Consider the following 18,775-nt stretch of genomic DNA (forward strand, 5'->3'; position numbering starts at 1 on the left):
TTGATGACGTGCCAAATCTGAGGTTCCCATAATACTTAACTGACAAAGCTGGATATCAAATGCGTCAAAAACTGATCATTTGTGAACATGATATGGTAATATTGAAGTACTATAAATTCCAATGTGGCTTTTTTGCTTTCGTACCCAAGCTAGCACAATCAAAATGATATGATTTAATGAATAATTGAACTCATAATATCTGAAAGAAACAGGATATAGATCAGCAAAAATTTCCTTTATACAATATCCCTTCTTTGATTTATGTCCATAATTCGCTTCTCTCCCAGCTTTTGGCATAGTAGGCATACTCAAAGCATCTGCAAAAGATGGGAAACATATTATTGCGCATAAACCTAAGTAAATGAATGAATAGACAGAAAGAAACAGAAAGCAGAGAGTTTATCTATGATATTCATATTTTGCTCACAAGTCACAAAAGTGATTGATCAAGCACATAAAAGGAGGGACTAAAATACGTGTATTGCAAAGAGGATCTCAAAGCATCCATAAATTTCTTTGCCATGATTTTGTTGGAAATATAAAACTTACATCTACATCCTTGCAGTCAGATTAAAGTTTGTGCTCTATGATATGCTGCTTTCTATCTTCAATGCTGTCATAAAGACTCTCAACAAGGTGAAGCAAAAATTTATCTGCACCATGTCTGGCCACCAGAGAAATTGATAGGGGAAGGTTATTATACATCCCTAGCGGTATGCTTACCTACATAATGTCAGCGAAAAACACATTGTTATAACATTATGAACTGAAATTTAATTGGTTTAGAAAAATATAGGAGTCTTAAGTGCTTCATAAACATAGAGAAAGGGACAACCTGACAAAATCCTGATACTCCAGCAATGGACAGCAGGCTAAAAGCCCTTGCACGAAAAATTTCTAAGTCGGATGTATTTGTTTGTAGTTTTGGGGGAGGACCTGGAACTGTGGGGATCATTAGAACACCAAAGTCCTGAAATTTTTCAAACATAAAACTGTCACACTAACTTAAACAAAAGGCAAGCTTATAAAGATAAATTGGTTGCTTAGATGATACTACTTTTATCTTTACAAAGGAGATTCATAGGGAGAATGTATAATCTTCATTTGTGGAATTAGATTGTTTCGAAAACAGGCATGGTCAAGCTAGATGGTGAAAAATAAAACTAAAGTGTAGTTGTTACTTTTGACAAATGAAAAGGCTTGCTGAAATGTATGTACAGACCAGGAGCCAGGAGGGTCTCAAATAGTTTCTTCAAAAGTAAGATTGATCTATGAAGTAACAAGCATGTTTGCACATTATTTCTCCATGGACGGAAAGAAGGGAGGTTTCCTTTTATGAAGACCAAGGAGAGAATCTACATCAGGAGGAATGATTTGTGCATATAAGCACATATGCATGGTCTGATGAACATATCACTACAATGATATGTTCATATGTTGAATTATGTTGTTTATCAGTAGGTTATGGGGATTCCAAAGATTGTACGGTGGTCTGTGTGCATGCCTCATATGAGAGTCTGAGAGAGAATTAATACCCCAAGAAGAGCCGAAAGAGCATCGTGTAGTTCCCTTTTTATAGAATAACAGATATCAATGTTCTCCCCCGTTGTCCTTAGGGCATCTGATACACGTTCTGATATTCCAGGACCTAAATCAGGTTTAACTGCACTGATCCATTCACCATGGTTATTCTTGAATTCAAACCTACATTACAAATGACAAATAAAACTAGAATCAAATTTCAATCAAAGGCAATCCACGACCCGCTGGAAAATTACAATTATCCTTACTGAAAGCTAAGGATTAAATGGTGAGCTACACCTTTGAAGCAACCGCATGGCACTTGAAAGTGCAGCCAGTGATGGAATGTTATATATTTGGTCTGTATTATCTTTACTCATGAAATGTTTCAAACTTGGAACATTGGTTTTCACATAGTCTCCAAGGATTTCAGGCTTCAATACATCCCCTGCAATCGTGGATGCAACAAAAAGACCTTCTCAGTAAAATCAAATTGTTCCAAAATACATACCATACATCATTATTGGGATGAACAAGAATTCTTCATAATTTAAACTTAAATTTTTTGTTTTATAATTAACAAACAAGAACATTGAATTGATAGCAATATCAACTGTTCACCTCCATATAACTTCTCTACCGCTTTGATGACAGTTCCTGTAACTACATCAAATGGAGTGCTTGAAAGCTGGAAACAGTCCTCTGCAATGATAATGGAAGTAGGTCTAATTGGTGGAGCTACATCTGGTAACTGTAGAATTACACCTCCTACTCTGCTCAAAATCATTGGATCCCTGGCAAACCATCCTAGATATAAACATAGAAACAAGAAAATAAATCTCGAGAAGAAAAATGGAAGCACGTTAGAAACATGAAGAAAAATATTTGCATATTGTATGTATATTTCAAAGCATTGAATTGAAGAAAGAATCTCTTATTCATTTTGAAGTTTTAAGAAAAACTAAAAACAAACTCACCAGTAAGTTTCCCAAGAGATTATCTAATCCCAATTTCATTATGATACTTTTTTGTTTTAAATAAGACTTATGAAAAATATTATTAGTAAAGTCATAAATGTTGATGTGTTTGTGTTATGTCATTCTGTACTATCCTCTGTAGTGATGCATTCACCCAAAAATGAAGAGTTAACATAGTCGTCAATCTAATGGATTATTTACCCACGGTATCAAAACTTTGCGACATAGGGATTACTCCTGATTCTGAGACAGCACCATGAGAAGGACGAAAACCAAAAATCCCACAGTATGATGCAGGTACTCTTACACTTCCTCCAGTATCAGTTCCTATGATTGAAAAAACAGTTCAAATTATTATGATGCCAAAATTAAACTCACTGGAATGGAAAAATAGCTCCAAATTGAGGAAAAACATAACATCACTCGAAATTATTAACAAGTGGTGCCAAAAATAACTAATGAAATGGAAGAACATATCACCTAATGAGAAATCCACAAGCTTTGCACCAACTGCAACAGCAGAGCCACTAGAAGATCCTCCAGGAACCCGGTCTGGTGCACAAGGATTTCTAGGTGTGCCATAATGTATATTCTCTCCATTTATACTGGCAGATTGGAATACTTAGTTACGTGAGTAACAGAAATAAGGTGTTCAAAACATACACATGTCTGATTACACATAAATACCAACACTCATAGTCACATTTTCCATAGGGAGAAGAAAGCTCCACCAAAGTGAGCTAAACTGAGCAAGTATCCATTTAATTATTAAAGTGCATCGTGGTCTTACCACACTAAATTTTAAGGGTGGAAACACCCTTAGGCAAATACTTTAGAGACAAAAATAATCATTGAGGAGCCTTGTCCTTTCTATATAATCTACTGACTGACTGAAAGTTATATTACTTCCAACTCTAAGATTTAGCCTAACAAGCCACAATTTACATGACAATGATCACAGTAATATATTATCACTCTTTTCATTTAGTCATAGAGATGGTCCCTAGCAACTTAAAAATAATGCTTAGGACTATAACAAAAACCAATGGTTCTTTAGAATGAGTGAAAAAAATAAGCAAAGAAAACCAAACCTGTAAGCCATTTCATCCATGACAGTTTTACCAACACAAGTGGCACCTGCTCTGAGGAGAGCCAGAGCTGTTGGAGCAGTAGAGGTAGCCACCGGATGAGTCCTTGCCCAGTCAGGATTCCCGAAGCCGGTCACGTATCCTTCCGTGTCGAAACTGTTTGACACAAACACTTCCAAAACAAGTTCAAGATGCAGAAGCATGGATTCAAAGACTAGTTGACGACTTTGATGTCAGCAAAGGAGAGTTTTTGACAATCAGAATATTGTGGTACAAAAAGAAAAGTGAAGTACATACATCTCTTTCACTGCAAAGGTGAGTGATTTGAGAGGAAGAGCTGGTGCAGAATTTGGTGGTAAAGTGAATTTCTCTGTGAATGCTCCATAGTCTGAGGCTGTCTCCATGCTTGTTGCAAAGTTCCTCTCTAACGTTTTCAACCCACTAACAGATGCTGCTGCTGATAGAAATAACAATGATTGAAGAGCATCTAAAGTCAGTATAAATTTCACAGCATTTCATTTTACCCTATGATTCTTATAAAGATAAGGCTAACTTAAAAACTTTGATTGGCCAATCCAAATATGAGCCACACAACATCATTTCAAATTTGTGTTCAACTAACCAACCATTTATTATATTTTATTTTTCATACAATTCATTCATTTTTATTTTTTACTCCTTTTCTACTTTTGCTATTTTAAAGTTTTTCTGACAGACTTACCTTCAACCATTTTTACTTTATTTTTTCATTTTTCACATCATTCATACATTCATTTTTATTTCTCTTCTATCGTCTATCTTCCACCGTTTTTCAGTTTTTCCAACAGTGAGTTTTCTCTTCAACAAACGCATTTTATTCACTTTACTTTAAATTTCTCGCATCATTTATTGTATATTATTTACTGTTTTTCAGTGTTTCCAGCGGCCAGCTTCTCTCTTATTTATTTATTTACTTATGCTCTTTGTTGCCGAGTTGAAACGATTACAACTTTGAAACTCTATCGGATCACATTAAATCAGGCTATTAAGGGAGCAAATGCTTCGCTAATTTATTATTTTTGAAAGTGGGCAAATTTTGTTATTTAGTAAGAGCTTAATGAATCAGGCTATTAATGTTGTAATGATCCCCTGCCGTTTTGCCAACATACAACTGCATAAAATCTAGACCACGAAAATTGTACTATAATAGATTAAATTAGTTTTTTTTTCTCTAATTTATTATTTAGGTTTAATTTGGTCATTTAATTTTTTTTGGTTCAATTTAATCCTTTAATTTTTAAAATCAAATCATTTTTTGGAAAATATTTATTTTGTGACAGTTTAAAAATCACTTGGTGATGGTTGAAACCGCTACAAAATATGATTTCTTACAAAGGATTAAATTGAAAAGCATTTTGTGACGGTTTAAAATCACTTAATAACAGTTCAAACCGCTACAAAGTATGATTTCTTACAATTAGACTGAAGGATTAAATTGAACAGATTTAAAAAATCAAAGGATCAAATTGAACTTGAGAAAAATTAGAAGACCAAGCAGAATCTAAAAAATAAATTAGAGGACTAAAAAAATAATTTAACCAATATAATATGATATTGATAACAAACATATGTTAAACAACTTTACACCCTTGGGTGGAGAATTTGCAACTTCTGCAGTAGCTGGAAAGAATCAATAGCACTCATTGGTGTGTGAGCAAATTTCTCCTATACAATTCATTCGGGTAGCAATTACAGCAAATACATGAGAAAAACAGAACAAAGAATCTACTCATTTTCATCAAAGTCACCATCAAATAGGTGCATGTATGGAATCACAGTTGAGCGATCAACCAATTCACTATGAGAAACCTCAGTGTTTACCCCAGGTGAGCTCCAACCTAACCGTTGTATGTAAGCAGCATCATAAGCTTCAATATTCATTCCCGAAGCAAGAAATAGTTGAATCTCATATACAAATCTGTCCGTTCTTGCTGCCAGAAAAGGCCTTGCGGCTTCAGAGACTGACATCTTGAACTCCTCCTGTTTCTTTTCAGGTGCATTCATGTGTGACTTCTGCTCTCTCCTGCAAGTTTTAGAGTTAATACTAACCATCCTTTTCATACTCATAATGTTAAAGCAACTTGAAATGCATGAAGAAACTTACCTAGTCCATAATGCTGCTTTGACCACAGCAAGGATATGGTGCAAAATGATGTCAACATCCTCCTCCTACAGATTCAGCAAAAGGTATACTATTTACAAGAGAGAGAGAGGGCAGGAGATGGAATAATCAGAAATTGCACCTATAATTAGGCACATACATGCAGTAGCACTAAAGAAAATGAAAGAAAATGTGAATCAATATGCAGTAACAGATAAAGCACATTATATTATTGGATATTTTTCCGGTTGCAAAACCCGAGAGAGAATGCACCAACAAGCTACTAACCTGGATAAGAGCTTGAATTTCTCTTCTTAACCAATTTTCAAGCCAACAGTTTGGCTGATTGTACTTTAGAGATCTCCAATATTGCGATATATTGAATATGTCATCTAAGAAACCTGCTCACACAAAGTTAAAAGAAAAAGTAAAGTAAATAAAATACCAATAACAAATATTTGACACAAAGCAAAGGACAGACAGACACCACTATAAAGCAAGAAATTTGTTAAACTGAAGGCAGTAGAACACCTTGTTCAGTGTAATAGCATTGTAATCTATATCTGTGCGCTCTTGATAAGATAAAACTGCACACACAAACAGAAGAGCAAAGTATAACAATATAATTTTAGTAAAAATTTTAACTTGAATAAAACTAAGACAAACCTATCCTCAAAATCCTGATTTACATAATGTCGTTGAAAACAACTCCCATCAACTCCATATATGATAGAAAAATTTTCAGTCTGCATATTAGACATAAACTACCAAGTCAGTATAGCTCATTTCATCCAGCCTGATACTAACTTCTAATACCATCACCCCCCATTTGATTTATCATACATCATCACCAATACAGTTATGCAAATATTGACATCCATAAGAAATATTCAGGTGGCTGCAGTAAATTGAGAGAAAATAAGAGTCCTAATTGAAATTCTTTTTAAAGGGGTGTATCATTGAGGGGAAAATTTATATTTCAGCAAAGTCCATAAGGCAAAACAACAACAACAATAATAGTAGCAAATTAACAATGCGTAAAAAAAAAGTCATGGTGTTAAACAAACCTTACAGAGGGGGCATTTTACAGAAGAAGGTGGAGAACGGTGCTTGCCAGCAACCACCTTGGTCCAGCGTAAAATGCAATTGAAGCAAAACTTATCTGCAACATAAGAACAAGCTTAATGGTTACTAGGAAAAATATATAGAAGAATGATATAGTACAATTACCTCTAATTGCTGCTAAAATCTGAACTCTCAAGTAATGATCCTCTAATAAAACAAATCTTGTGTTGATATATAATTACCGAGAGTTACTTTCAAACAAAAAGGTTTCCCAAGACTACAAATTAGAGCATGCAACCCAATTCATGAATGAAACCCAATAAAGGGTCTATAGCATATGCAACAAATTTATAAACTTTAGGATTAAAAAACACAGAAAATTGAGCAACAGAAAATAGGGTGAGGGCATACGAAAACATTTGTCGAGGTAGGAAAGTTGAAGGAATGGTCCCAAGCAGATTGGGCAACAACAACTGGAATCCTCCTCCGACTCTGGCTCTGGTTCTGGGGAAACATGGTTCCTCACCTCAATCGCTGCGTCATCTTCCATCGTTTCCAAGCTTATTTTCGCTCTGCTGCACCCTTCAGATTTATATTGGATATGAATATATGATAGGAAAAATTAATTATTAATTGTATAAAAAAATTAAATTAAAAGTACTTAATTATTGGAGTATTATGTAATGATAAATAATTAATTATTTTAAAAGTTGCATATAAATTTTTTATAATTTTATTTGTACAAATTCGTAATTTATAAAAAATAAAGATTCAATTAATTTGCGAGTCCTATATTTTTATTAAATTTTCTATTTGATCCCTAAATTGTTATTTTTATTTTCAAAAACATCAACCCATTATTTTAGTTTTAATGTTAAACTTTGTTCATTAACATGAGATGTTTTGCTAATATTTTGAATAAATTCAATTCAAGTTTAATATAATATAAAACAATTTTACACGTTAATTCAGTAAAATTTAAGTGATCATTTAATAAAAAGGCTATATTGAATGAAAACTCATTTACAAATTACAGCCTATAAATGTTAGTTGTTTTCTCAAATTTGACTATTGCCATATAAATGTCCATAGTTTCATTAGTTTGACTTAAGAGTTGAGACTTAGTTCCTGGTACATGATTTAAGGGATGGGGTTGGAATGCAGTGGAAGTAGTTTAACCGGAGGAGGACTAGTTAAATGAGGCATACATATTTTACACCATTCGTTCAAATTTCTTACATTACTATCACAGAAAAGGAGGGAAGGTCCTTCTCCAAGTGTTTTTACATGATGAACTAACTATCTTTCAACGAATGCATCTCTTCAGTTGGTTTTGGAGCTTCATTTTGCAGCTATGTACTTCCAAGAGTTGCGACTTTATCATTTCAACGTCTTTTCTCATCATGTTTATCTCCTGGGCATTTGTTATTTGTCTTTTTTCCATATCCTTGTTCACTCTGATGACTGTCTGAGTATTTGTCCTTCGGTAATTCGATCCTTTACTTGTCATTGAGGTTGCCATGTTCACTTGCTCTAAAAGGACAAATTCCGTGGTTAATTTCAAGGGCAATCTATCGTTTTGCATCACATGCTGACGTGCTTCGTGTGACAATCTATGGTATTCTAGGACTCTACAAACATCTGTTCTATTTTCTTCTGCCAAATTTGGATGTGCCTGCAAAATTGGATCAAGTCTAAGAGTCATGCAAAACAAGGTAAACCAATCTATTAAAGTTAGTCTATTTTGAGCTAGATTTAGAATTAGAAATGATATAGTATCACTATTACCTTAAGGTACATGTCAATAGCTCTATAGAGGTTGTCATCACAGTGTCTAGCTTTTTGTGGCAATGCTTCAACAAGTGATTTGAAACTTTCCATTGTGAGATTCTCATCCCTTGCAACTTGTGTGAGATACCCATCAACTAACCTTCCAACACTGTGGGGTTTTGCTGAAGAATTGCTTGACATGCCACAAACATAAAACCTTAACACCCTAAGTACCACACTAACATCATACAAAGAATCTTTGTATCCTTGATTTTTAACCAAGAGATCAGGTACACGACATTTCTCCAACATTAAAGCTACCCTTCTTTCTAGCACACACAACAACTCCGGATTTATCTTCAGCATCACCCCTGCCTTTAGTAGGTGAAGCAAAAAATTGCAAGTGACTGAATTTTCTTCACTAGGAAGTATGTTAATCAAGCCCTCAGTTGAAATTCTATGTAACTGGAGAGTTATGGGCATAGGAGTTTCCTTATCAAGTCCAGATGTGACTTGGGAAAACCATTTTCTTGTCCAATGTTCTATGCAAGAACCTACAAGTTCTGGTTTGGTTCCACGTTTTCTAATTGATTGAATCACTTCAATAAAATGATCTATGCGTAGACATGATACATCTTTGAACCACCAATTATCAACACTATTATTACTTAAGGGTGTTTCATTTTCAAAAGTGAAACTAGATGCATTTAGATTTGTGAACACTTTCCAAGCTATTGCTTCAGAGCAACGTTTCACTATATGCAAGTCCTTGGCCCAAGGGGAAATGGATTCACTGCTTTTAAGTATTCGAAATGTGTCTTTCCATGAAGATAGTAGTTGAAAGGTTAGAAATGCTTCTGTCTTGGATATGAGATTTCCTTCTTCAAGATCTTCACTCATTTCCAAGAAATGTGCAGCACAATATAATGGAACAATGTTTGCTGCGGTTATATCAATTTTTCTTCCATAACAGAATTTGACTATTAATTCAAAAGCTTTTTTACCACCTGGGAGATTTTTAATTTGGATGATGAGACTGTCACCAGCTTTTTCTCTGTTGCTTCCCCTCTGAAATACAAGCCGGTTCAAATATTCGCTTCTTGAGGCAATTGCAAGCTGGAAATCAATCATATCTTATTCAGTTGAAGTCTTAAGAATATTTAATGAAACATTTTTTACTTTAGAATAGTAGCATGATTTGCAGCTATAGGAACAAGAGTACATATATAATTTTCCCATAGAATTGAAGGAGTGATTGGCCCCCACCTTGTGCAAGTGAAAGCTAGAATCACCAATTTGTATAATTAAATCAGAAGGGGAATTTGACCAAGCAATCCTGCATCAAATAAATGAGACAAGTCACATGCATAATTAAGAAAGTCAAGCAGCGTTTTCTGATTAATGATTATAAGTATACTTGATCGAACCAAATCTATTAATCTAAAAAATCCAGTAGGCTTTCCCAAAAGAGTGAAAAGACAAAAAAATGATCGTAAATATCCTGATGCAAGAACAAAATAAGGAGCATATACATACCAGTTTCGTTGGGTGTGTTCTAGGGAATGAGCAAGAATAGGAACATTAGACGGTAGAAGGACACGTCGGTTAGGCTTCGCTCCAAAGGGACTTTCACAGTCAAGAGTTTTACACCCTATGGTGGCTTTATCAAGCCCTGCAAACTGAAACCCCTTCATCATATTTCTTAGCTAGCTTTAAGAGCTTCAGTACTAGTGGTGGAAATTATATGAAGAGGTTCAGTATGTTTATTGTGGAGAATATATAGACAGAAAGTGTACATACATATCCTGCTTTTCATTTAATATTAGATGAAGAGTATAGGGTGTCATATATCCTTAATTAATGTGATCTATGCTGTTTGTGCATTTGTAATTGCAGTGTTTATGACATTGAAGATGATTTGTTTGCCTTTAGCCATCTTGTGTCACTTTAACAATTGGAATATTGGAGAGTTTGAGAGTAGACAGATAAGGAGGGAATGAAGGTAGCAGATAGTCAACATTTTATCTCATCCACTTATTGAGAAATACAAAACCACATTTCTTCATCATCAATAAAGAAGCTGCTTCCTGCAGGTTGTATCCAATTAATAACGCATCCCAATTCCTAACCTACAATTCTAGCCTCATGATTGTGCGGTCAGGAAACTTGTTCTAGCTTATGACCTATATTTCCTTTGTTTTAATTTTCTGTAGGTTCGTGAAAAGACAGAAAAATGTTATATATATATACAAATTTTCTTAATATATATTAAATAAAAAAATTGTATTTAATATTTTAAAATCATATAAAGCATTTAATTTTTATTTAACAAATAAAAAGATGTATTAGGAATATTTAAAATTATCGGAAAAAATAATGAGATCAAAATGAAGAAAAACTCAACCAAGCTCAATCAAAAGGAGGGAGCATCCCAGAAACAATGATCACTCATTAATTCTTACCTACAAGAGTTTTTTCTTTTTTTAAGATTACAACTATTTTTTTATTGGACACAATTTTGTTGGAATGGAGTAGAATTATTATTTTCTTCCAAATATTGAACACATTGTAACGTTATTGTTATAAAAACAATTGCAGGCACTTGAAAATAAAATGACTGTTTTACAACTTTAAACTAAAAAGGACATATATAATATTTAAAATAATTTTGTTTTAAGAAAATCCGTTTAAATTAGAATACAGTCATTGTGAGTGGTGTGGTTGAACTTTGAAGAAGCAGGCCCATTCGCCCAAATGCATTCAAAAATCAAAACGGCCTCTCTCTCTCTCTCTCCCATTGAAAGATGAAATAACCAACTATACCTTGCTTCTATTGGTAACGGTCACCAAACACACTACAATGCTGAAAGTGAAACCCTACATTTGCACAACCCATTACCCCTTTTCAATTTCAGATCACCCTCTCTCATTCCCAATCTCCATTCTCAATCCAATTTCTCTTCGCCTTTCGCAATCGCATCCAACTCCCACAATCCCATGCGCTAAGAGGCGCGGCTGGTCCCAACCATCCAATCGAAAAATTCTTCAACTGGCTTCCACCGTCGCGTTCAATCTCAAGATCCTGCCGGAGCCCTTCAATTCCCTCGCTGGCGAAATCGCGCGCGGCGATTCTCAGACTCTGAGCTTTCTCGTCGGTGGTGGCCGGAGAGGGAAAATAGCCCCCAACAGGAGGGTAACGAAGAAGAAATCGGCGTGGTTCGCATTCGTGTTGGTCTGCGTTGCGGGTGGCCTCTGGTCGTGGAGGATTCAAGAGTTTGACCTGTTCCTGAGGGCGTTGTCGTTTTGTCTCGCGGGGATTTCGTTGCTTCGCTTGTGGTTGGGGAAGAAAGCCGTCAGGGAATGGGTTTTAGGGTTTTTCTTTGGGGTTGTTTTGATTTTGAGTTCCAGATTGGGGAAAGAGGACGTGAAATTTTGGGTTCACAAACTCGCGTCTTCTCCGGTTACGCAAATTGTAACTACGATCAAAAGAAGTAGAAATAGAAATAGTAGGAGAATATTTAAATGACATGCCTTGTTGTTTCTGCATTCTGTGTAAAAATCCTCTCTTCTTTGATTCAATATTATTGAACCAAGAGTAATAATAGTTCGGTGAATTACTAAACGATGCTTGGACTTAACTATGCTAACTACTGCTCTAAAAAATAGTAGTACATACCATCATGTTATTTAAAATTGAATCTTCCTTGGATTGTTGGGTACAGTATATGTTAATAATGGTCTGGCTCAGAAATATGCATCTTAATTTGATATGAACCATTGGGGAGTAGAGGCAACGAACCCAATCAAGGTTTGCTTCCACTGCTATGCTAGAAGTAGAAGTAGAGATATAAAAACCAGGTGGAAATCTATCATGACAGGTGTTCAAGAGAATGCCTTTGAGTTGCTGTTATCATCAGCGAATGGTACATGGATACATTGTTTTTAAAAAACAATCTAGGTAAGCAACAATCAGGACAGAAAGTGCTGCTAAAGTTGGCCTTAGAGTGACACAGTCCAGTCCTCTTCTTCCTATCTATTATGGCACTATGGCATGGTCAGGTGTGGAAATAGATTAGGTTGCTTGGCAGGGACTTATAAGTTAGTCTACTTGTGTATTAACTTTGATAAAATTAATTTTGAAGTAATGAAATTTAGGATTTATTATAAAATTAAGGTAAAAATAAAATTCAATATAAATTTTTTGATAAAAATTATTTAAAGTTACTTCAACTTAAACTCAATTATGAATTCAGAATCAATTTTGAAATCTTTTGTAACATGAAACTAAACATATAAAATTTGATCTAAAATTAATTTTGAATTCAGAATCAATTATCTAACATCAAATCAAATAAAAATACACGCTGGACTCATATCAGACCAAGTTTTCTCAAAATATAACAAATTTAATAATATTATTTTATAAATATTAAGTTTTTCTCAGAATCAATATTAAATTTGTTATATTAAGTTAAATCTTATATTTATTTTTAAAAAAGATAAATTGTTGATTTCATAAAAAAAAGTTAACTTTATTGAAATATAAATTTATGTTTTATTTAAAAGTTTTATTACAAAATATGTTTATATTAAATCTTAAACAAGTTAAGTTTGATTCTCATAAAATCTAACATGCATATTTTGATATTTATCTTGATGTTAAATTATTACATAATATATTTTAAACAAACTTATAAGTCCGTTCAGGCCTTTTATAAAAATATTTAAAGTGATACTTAAATCATATACCTTTAATCAAAAAGTAGTTGACATGAGAATATACTAACAGGAATTCTGAGTTTTTTTTACACGATAGGAATTGCGAGTTGTGACTACTTTTATTGTTATTTTAAAATTAACATACTTTTTTATAATGCAGTAAAAAACAATATACTTTTTGTATTAAATAGTAGGAATGTTGGCAGATTGGGTTAGATCAATTTAAAAAAAGAACTACTTGATTTAATTATTTTAATTTTGTTAATTTATCATTCAATTGATTTAATTTAAAATTTTAATTTGATCCCATCCAATCCAATTTAAAGCAATTTTGATTGGATCATTTTTTGGTTTTAATCCTACTTTATTTTTAAAAAAATACGAAATAAAAGCTAAAATATATAATAAATATAATAACAAATAATTTCAAATATCAATATCAGATATTTTATTTATACATTATTATATAACTAATAATAGAATATTTGTTAACTTAAATAATTAGTAAAAATATCTTTAATTAAATATATTTTTCATAAATAGATATAAGTTATATGATAATTTTATAAATATAAGAAATAAAAATAAAAATGAGTGATATTATAAGTTTATCAATAAAAGTATATACATATGCATATAAGTTTGATTTGGATGGGTCTCTAAAATCAAATTCAAAAATTGATCTGAACCAATAAAAAAAATTTGATTTTCTAATTTTTTATCTGTTTATTTTATTTAATTTTTGGTTTTTTGGATCCATTTTTCCGGTCCACCTTGAATTGGATCGGTTTATGAATGTCCCTATTAAATAATGATAAAATGGGAAAATATTCTCAATACTAATGAGTAAGAAGCTAATCATATGCTGAGATTATTACTAAAGACCTAGCGTGCCTTTGAGCACTAGGAAAAATTTCTAATAAAAGTTACCCACTAGACAAAATTTCAGTGATGACAAAGAGAATTAAACTCACATTCATAAAAAAAAAAAAATATAGTTAACTTCATATCATTAATTACTCATACGATCAATCTACATTAACTTCAAATTTAATGTACTAAAATGACATGTCAAGGAAGGGATGAGTTATAAATTGTAGTGATATACTTGTAAGTTATAAATGTCATCCATAAAACTTATAGGTAAATGTTTATACTTAGATTTAAACCTATTTAGTTGTATTTATTTACTAGGTAATTTTTATTTATCGAAGATATTTTTGTATCTATTTACTCCAAATTCATTTGCCATCCTTATGCTAGATAAAACAAATGAAATGTAAAGTTTATAATACAAAGATCTCCCAATATGATATTTTTTTTTATAATATTCTATAAGATTATCATACAAATTATTGTTATTACTTATTATTTATTGAATTTTTTTTTATTGAAATTAAAAAAAAATTCCCTTATTATCTTTGTAAAATTATCATAGAAATTGCATATCTCATAAATATTCTCTCTAAACTCAATCAAATATAAGAACCTATCCAACATCGGTTGAAGTGAAACTAATTATATCGATTACTATTAGTACTTTAAAAATAATATAATAATATAAATTATTGATAAATGCTAGGCAATGTCTTAAGAATATTTATTAACAAATTTAAAATATAAATATTTTTATTGAGAGAGAAAAAATTACGTTGCTCATGATTTTTTTAAAATTTTTTTTAATCAATATTCTAAAAATAATAGTTAGTGAGACACCAAATTTGTAAAAATGATTTTTGTTAAAAAAATAGTATTTAGTAGTCATAAATTTGGCTTTGTAGTATTAAATAATGAGTTGAGTAACCCTGCAGGAGTAGGTACTAGTGTAGTGGGTATGCGTGCAGTGCAAGTTTGCAAGTCGCACTGTGCCCAAGCCCAAATTGAGTTGAGCCCCATTTGCAATAGCAGCAACGTTGCACTCTCTCTCTCTCTCGTGAGTCTCGTTTCTTCCTTCTTCTCTATGCATGTCACTTGAATGAATGAACGTGAGTGTGGCACAAACACTACAATGCCATTGGATTGCGTCCTCTTACTCCTCAGGTCAATCTCCTTAGCTTACACTTTTCCCTTTCTATTTTAATCTTAAATTCGTCTATTTTTTATTTTTTTTTGTTGCAATACAGTTTCACTCTTAAAAACAAATTGCAGGTACATTTTTGGTGACACCAAGTCACTTAAAAAATTGTGAGCTCCTAGGTTCGAGCTTCGTTGGTTGCTGCCATTGTAAAAAAAGAAGAAGAAGAATAAGAAAATCCCTTAAAAATCGAGTATTGTATTTTGTTCCAGAGTGATGATGGTTTCTGAGGCTGACCTAGAAAACGATGATCGGTGTTTTCTACTGTACTTCATTATGGGAACCTACTTCGGCCCCGACATCAAAGGCGAAACCACCAAAAAATCAATCTTGCAAAGAGTTGCGGAGGGGCTTCCTCCTTACACATTGGACCAACTAACTCATTCTTGCATCAAAATCGTGGAATTGGAGCGTGTCTACTATTACATTCTCAGGAACACTGAAAAGTCACTCATCCTCAAATTAACCTCATTGCGCCGTTTCTTCCAAGGCCAAGCACTGGGTGGAGATGGAAATGGAAATGGAAACAACAACAATTACCCCCAATTTCCTGAGTTGTTCCATCCCGGGTTTCATCCTCAGTACCGGTTCAAAAACAAGCACAAAGTTGTTGATAATGTTGTGTTTATTAATAACCCTGATAGCTTCTATATTAGGATTGAGGATGTTGAGAGGTTCAAGAGGCTGAGTGGGGTGGAGGAGTTGCATGTGGACAGAGATGCTGCTAGGTTGCAATTGGGTATTTGTTTTGATGACAATCGTGTTCCGAGTAACACTGACATTTCAGTGGGGAATGTTGAGCCTGATGGTAATGTTGAGTCCTGTGGTGGTGGTGGTGGTGGTTCTTCTGAGCCTGAGGATCGTGTGAATGTTGATGCATCGAGGAGTGGCGGTGCAACGTGTCGTGGTGGTACTAATGTGATGTATGATTACATGGATACTGAAGATGATGAGAGTGATCATGATAAGGTTGGGCCGGCTATGTTGTTCCTTCCTTCGCGGCCTTCTAAGAAGGAATGGTCTGATATTGTGGCTGCTACCAAGAATGGTTTTGGGTTGACTGGAACTGTGGCTACAGGGGGGATTGGGCCAACCATGGGGCTTGTGGACATTGGAGAGTGTGAAGATGCATACCTGTTTCGCTTGTCTCTTCCAGGGGTGAAGAGGAATGAACGTAAGTTTCTTGTTCAGCGAATCAGTGTCAATTGCAAAGGATTCATCTATAATATAATTGCCATTCATTTAGTTCAGATTCTGAGGTTTTAAGCTATATGTACCTGCTGCCTGCGTTTTAGGAATGTCTCTTTGATGTTTATGATGTAAATTTTTCTGCTAAAAGATTACGATTGATGAAATAAAGTTACTTTAAGTTCCATACCAGTTGAAAAGGAATCTATATATATATAAAGGGTTCCACTTGTTTATTTTTTTAGAAGGAATCTACACTTTTAGAAGCTTATTATAGTTATTTTTTTGTAGTTGGATTGTTTTTGGCTATGGGCAATGGCACTTTTAACTGTGGTAACCAATGCTTATGTATGCCAACTTGGCCCTCAAAATGTATTTTTTTGTTGTTGCTAATCCTACTATTATTTTTTTTTTGGGGGGGGGGGGGGGGGGGGTAAAAACTCTTAATTCTTTTTGCACATGGAGCCTCAGAGATCTCACTACAGAGAGATAACTAAAATAATACTTGAATTTATGACTGCAGGGGAATTCAGCTGTGAGGTTGGCACTGATGGTAAAGTGTTGATATCTGGAGTAACTACAACTGGAGAGAATACTGTATCCAGGTACTCTCAGGTATTTGAAATGCAAACTCGCAACCTTTGCCCCCCGGGCCAATTCTCTGTCTCGTTCCAGCTGCCCGGCCCTGTAGATCCGCATCAATTTTCAGGTAATTTTGGCATTGATGGGATTCTTGAAGGAGTTGTCATGAAAGGGAAATGTACATGATGGCAAAGTTCTGTCCAATCAGAGTCCTTCCATTTATTCCACCACACCAGGCACCAACGAAGGTTACTATAAATTGATGCAAAATGTCAAATGGATATGGTTTTGTTTTGACTGACAATATCCTGTAGTGTCTATCTTTGCCTTATTTATTTTGAAATTTAGTGATCCTCTTGGTCAGATGATCTCTGACTTTCTCTTCATGTTGAAGTGATCATGCCAATATTAATTAATCCATTTTTATGGATGTATGCAAGAGTGCTTTGCAGATGAATATATTAAATTCGTTTGAGAAGTCAGCAGGGCTGATGTTAACCTTGGGCTGACTGACCCTGCTACTTCAACACACAACTTTACTCCATTTATTTTGGTCATTTCCATCCAACTATAAATGTGTTATACATTGTTGCAGGTGGCTTGTATGCCCTGCATAAATGCACAATCATATCATCCACAATCATATCTGTCTATTTAGTTACTCTTTAGTTGAAGAGGACCCCTATTCATGTAGTAGGAGAGCCTTAATACTTCTCTCTTGTTCAAGTTAGAAGTCTGCCAATACAATTTGACATTTTTTACTTCCAGTGCTCTGTTGAGCTGGGTCATCAATGACCATCCAACATTCCTTGTAAAGCATTTTGGGTAGGTGTGTGTGACTCCTAAGGTGAATTGGGTAATGGTAAAACTAGTTTTTTTATGAGAGTTCCAGAATTGATTTTTGACATTTTTCCACTTTTCCATTTTTTAAGGATGGCTGGCCATCATCATTCATCACACAACTGTAAGATCCCAATCCTGTCCCTATATACTAACCTCCTCTCTCGAATATAAAACACCACGATTGGATGGTTAAGTTAATACACGGTTGGAGAGAGATTGGTTGATAGTTGGCATATTACTGCCTCAACCCCCAGGCAAAGGCTATCAGTTGCTTTTGAGGGTCCCAAATCCTTGATTTTTGAAGATGCTGTACGGTGCTCCATGCTAGTATTATTTAACTCCTTTTTGTAGTTATGTGTTGCTTTCTTTGGGTCCCCAGCCCCTTTTTACCATAGAAAAAGGAGTGGATATGTTCGTGCTTTTTAGGGTGCACGTATCGTAAAGCTTGTTCTAATATACTCTAGTGTAAGTTTTTATGACAGTGTTCACACAAAAAAGGGGAATCATAGAGCTACAGTGATTATAATGACAGAAGAGTAAAAGTCACCACGGCTCATATATAATATAACAGAAACTGTGGCTCATATATAATAGAACAGAAAGAAAATGATGAAAGGACTACTTAAGCTTAAGCATAATTCTCGAGTAGTCTTGACTAACGGTTAAGAATCTCAATAAAAAATGGTCAAGGGGAAATCACTACACTAATTACTAATTATTCTCTTTAATTGCATTATCACAAAAGGACATGAGGGAGAAAGAAAATATTCAATAATAACTCTTCTTCATGTTCAACACGAGAGTACAG

General features: G+C 34.0%; 4 protein-coding genes across 4 annotated transcripts; 1 reads left to right on the plus strand and 3 right to left on the minus strand.

Annotated features, from left to right (window-relative positions):
* Positions 1-78: 78 nt before the first annotated feature.
* Positions 79-4,184, minus strand: LOC100807674 (amidase 1). The gene is made up of 10 exons (XM_003536037.5): positions 3,884-4,184; positions 3,590-3,742; positions 2,979-3,103; positions 2,700-2,825; positions 2,143-2,328; positions 1,822-1,969; positions 1,536-1,704; positions 836-970; positions 550-723; positions 79-317 (listed from the first exon to the last, which is right to left on the minus strand). The coding sequence occupies exons 1-9, from the start codon at positions 3,988-3,990 to the stop codon at positions 571-573; spliced, it is 1,302 nt and encodes a 433-aa protein (XP_003536085.1). The 5' UTR covers positions 3,991-4,184; the 3' UTR covers positions 79-317; positions 550-570.
* Positions 4,185-5,155: 971 nt separating this feature from the next.
* Positions 5,156-7,380, minus strand: LOC100808733 (E3 ubiquitin-protein ligase Topors). Its single transcript, XM_003536039.5, has 7 exons — positions 7,203-7,380; positions 6,794-6,888; positions 6,393-6,472; positions 6,258-6,313; positions 6,015-6,127; positions 5,730-5,794; positions 5,156-5,648 (listed from the first exon to the last, which is right to left on the minus strand). The coding sequence occupies exons 1-7, from the start codon at positions 7,339-7,341 to the stop codon at positions 5,351-5,353; spliced, it is 846 nt and encodes a 281-aa protein (XP_003536087.1). The 5' UTR covers positions 7,342-7,380; the 3' UTR covers positions 5,156-5,350.
* Positions 7,381-7,862: 482 nt separating this feature from the next.
* Positions 7,863-10,609, minus strand: LOC100819956 (root phototropism protein 3). Its single transcript, XM_006589084.4, has 4 exons — positions 10,098-10,609; positions 9,828-9,897; positions 8,580-9,677; positions 7,863-8,466 (listed from the first exon to the last, which is right to left on the minus strand). The coding sequence occupies exons 1-4, from the start codon at positions 10,256-10,258 to the stop codon at positions 8,098-8,100; spliced, it is 1,698 nt and encodes a 565-aa protein (XP_006589147.1). The 5' UTR covers positions 10,259-10,609; the 3' UTR covers positions 7,863-8,097.
* A 4,524-nt stretch (positions 10,610-15,133) lies between these two features.
* Positions 15,134-17,668, plus strand: LOC100775950 (increased DNA methylation 2). The gene is made up of 3 exons (XM_003535299.5): positions 15,134-15,320; positions 15,429-16,528; positions 17,066-17,668. Exons 2-3 carry the CDS (start codon positions 15,571-15,573, stop codon positions 17,308-17,310), a joined length of 1,203 nt encoding a protein of 400 aa, XP_003535347.2. The 5' UTR covers positions 15,134-15,320; positions 15,429-15,570; the 3' UTR covers positions 17,311-17,668.
* Positions 17,669-18,775: the final 1,107 nt, after the last annotated feature.

Source organism: Glycine max, chromosome 10 (genome assembly GCF_000004515.6).
Source record: "Glycine max cultivar Williams 82 chromosome 10, Glycine_max_v4.0, whole genome shotgun sequence".
Taxonomy (NCBI): Eukaryota; Viridiplantae; Streptophyta; class Magnoliopsida; order Fabales; family Fabaceae; genus Glycine; species Glycine max.

What these genes read in the sequence shown, in the direction of transcription:
- LOC100807674 (XM_003536037.5), bottom strand. Translation starts at nt 3,990, where the DNA reads ATGGAGACAGCCTCAGACTATGGAGCATTCACAGAGAAATTCACTTTA. An exon ending in ATGGATGAAATGGCTTACAG is followed by an intron (nt 3,104 to 3,589) that starts GTTTGGTTTTCT and finishes CCAATCTGCCAG; the next exon opens with TATAAATGGAGAGAATATAC. An exon ending in CTCTTTCGGCTCTTCTTGGG is followed by an intron (nt 971 to 1,535) that starts GTATTAATTCTC and finishes GAAAAATTTCAG; the next exon opens with GACTTTGGTGTTCTAATGAT.
- LOC100808733 (XM_003536039.5), bottom strand. Translation starts at nt 7,341, where the DNA reads ATGGAAGATGACGCAGCGATTGAGGTGAGGAACCATGTTTCCCCAGAA. An exon ending in TAAAATGCCCCCTCTGTAAG is followed by an intron (nt 6,473 to 6,793) that starts GTTTGTTTAACA and finishes TCTAATATGCAG; the next exon opens with ACTGAAAATTTTTCTATCAT. An exon ending in AATCAGGATTTTGAGGATAG is followed by an intron (nt 6,314 to 6,392) that starts GTTTGTCTTAGT and finishes TTGTGTGTGCAG; the next exon opens with TTTTATCTTATCAAGAGCGC.
- LOC100819956 (XM_006589084.4), bottom strand. Translation starts at nt 10,258, where the DNA reads ATGATGAAGGGGTTTCAGTTTGCAGGGCTTGATAAAGCCACCATAGGG. An exon ending in GAACACACCCAACGAAACTG is followed by an intron (nt 9,898 to 10,097) that starts GTATGTATATGC and finishes TATTTGATGCAG; the next exon opens with GATTGCTTGGTCAAATTCCC. An exon ending in CTAGCTTTCACTTGCACAAG is followed by an intron (nt 9,678 to 9,827) that starts GTGGGGGCCAAT and finishes ATTGATTTCCAG; the next exon opens with CTTGCAATTGCCTCAAGAAG.
- LOC100775950 (XM_003535299.5), top strand. Translation starts at nt 15,571, where the DNA reads ATGATGGTTTCTGAGGCTGACCTAGAAAACGATGATCGGTGTTTTCTA. An exon ending in AGGGGTGAAGAGGAATGAAC is followed by an intron (nt 16,529 to 17,065) that starts GTAAGTTTCTTG and finishes TTATGACTGCAG; the next exon opens with GGGAATTCAGCTGTGAGGTT.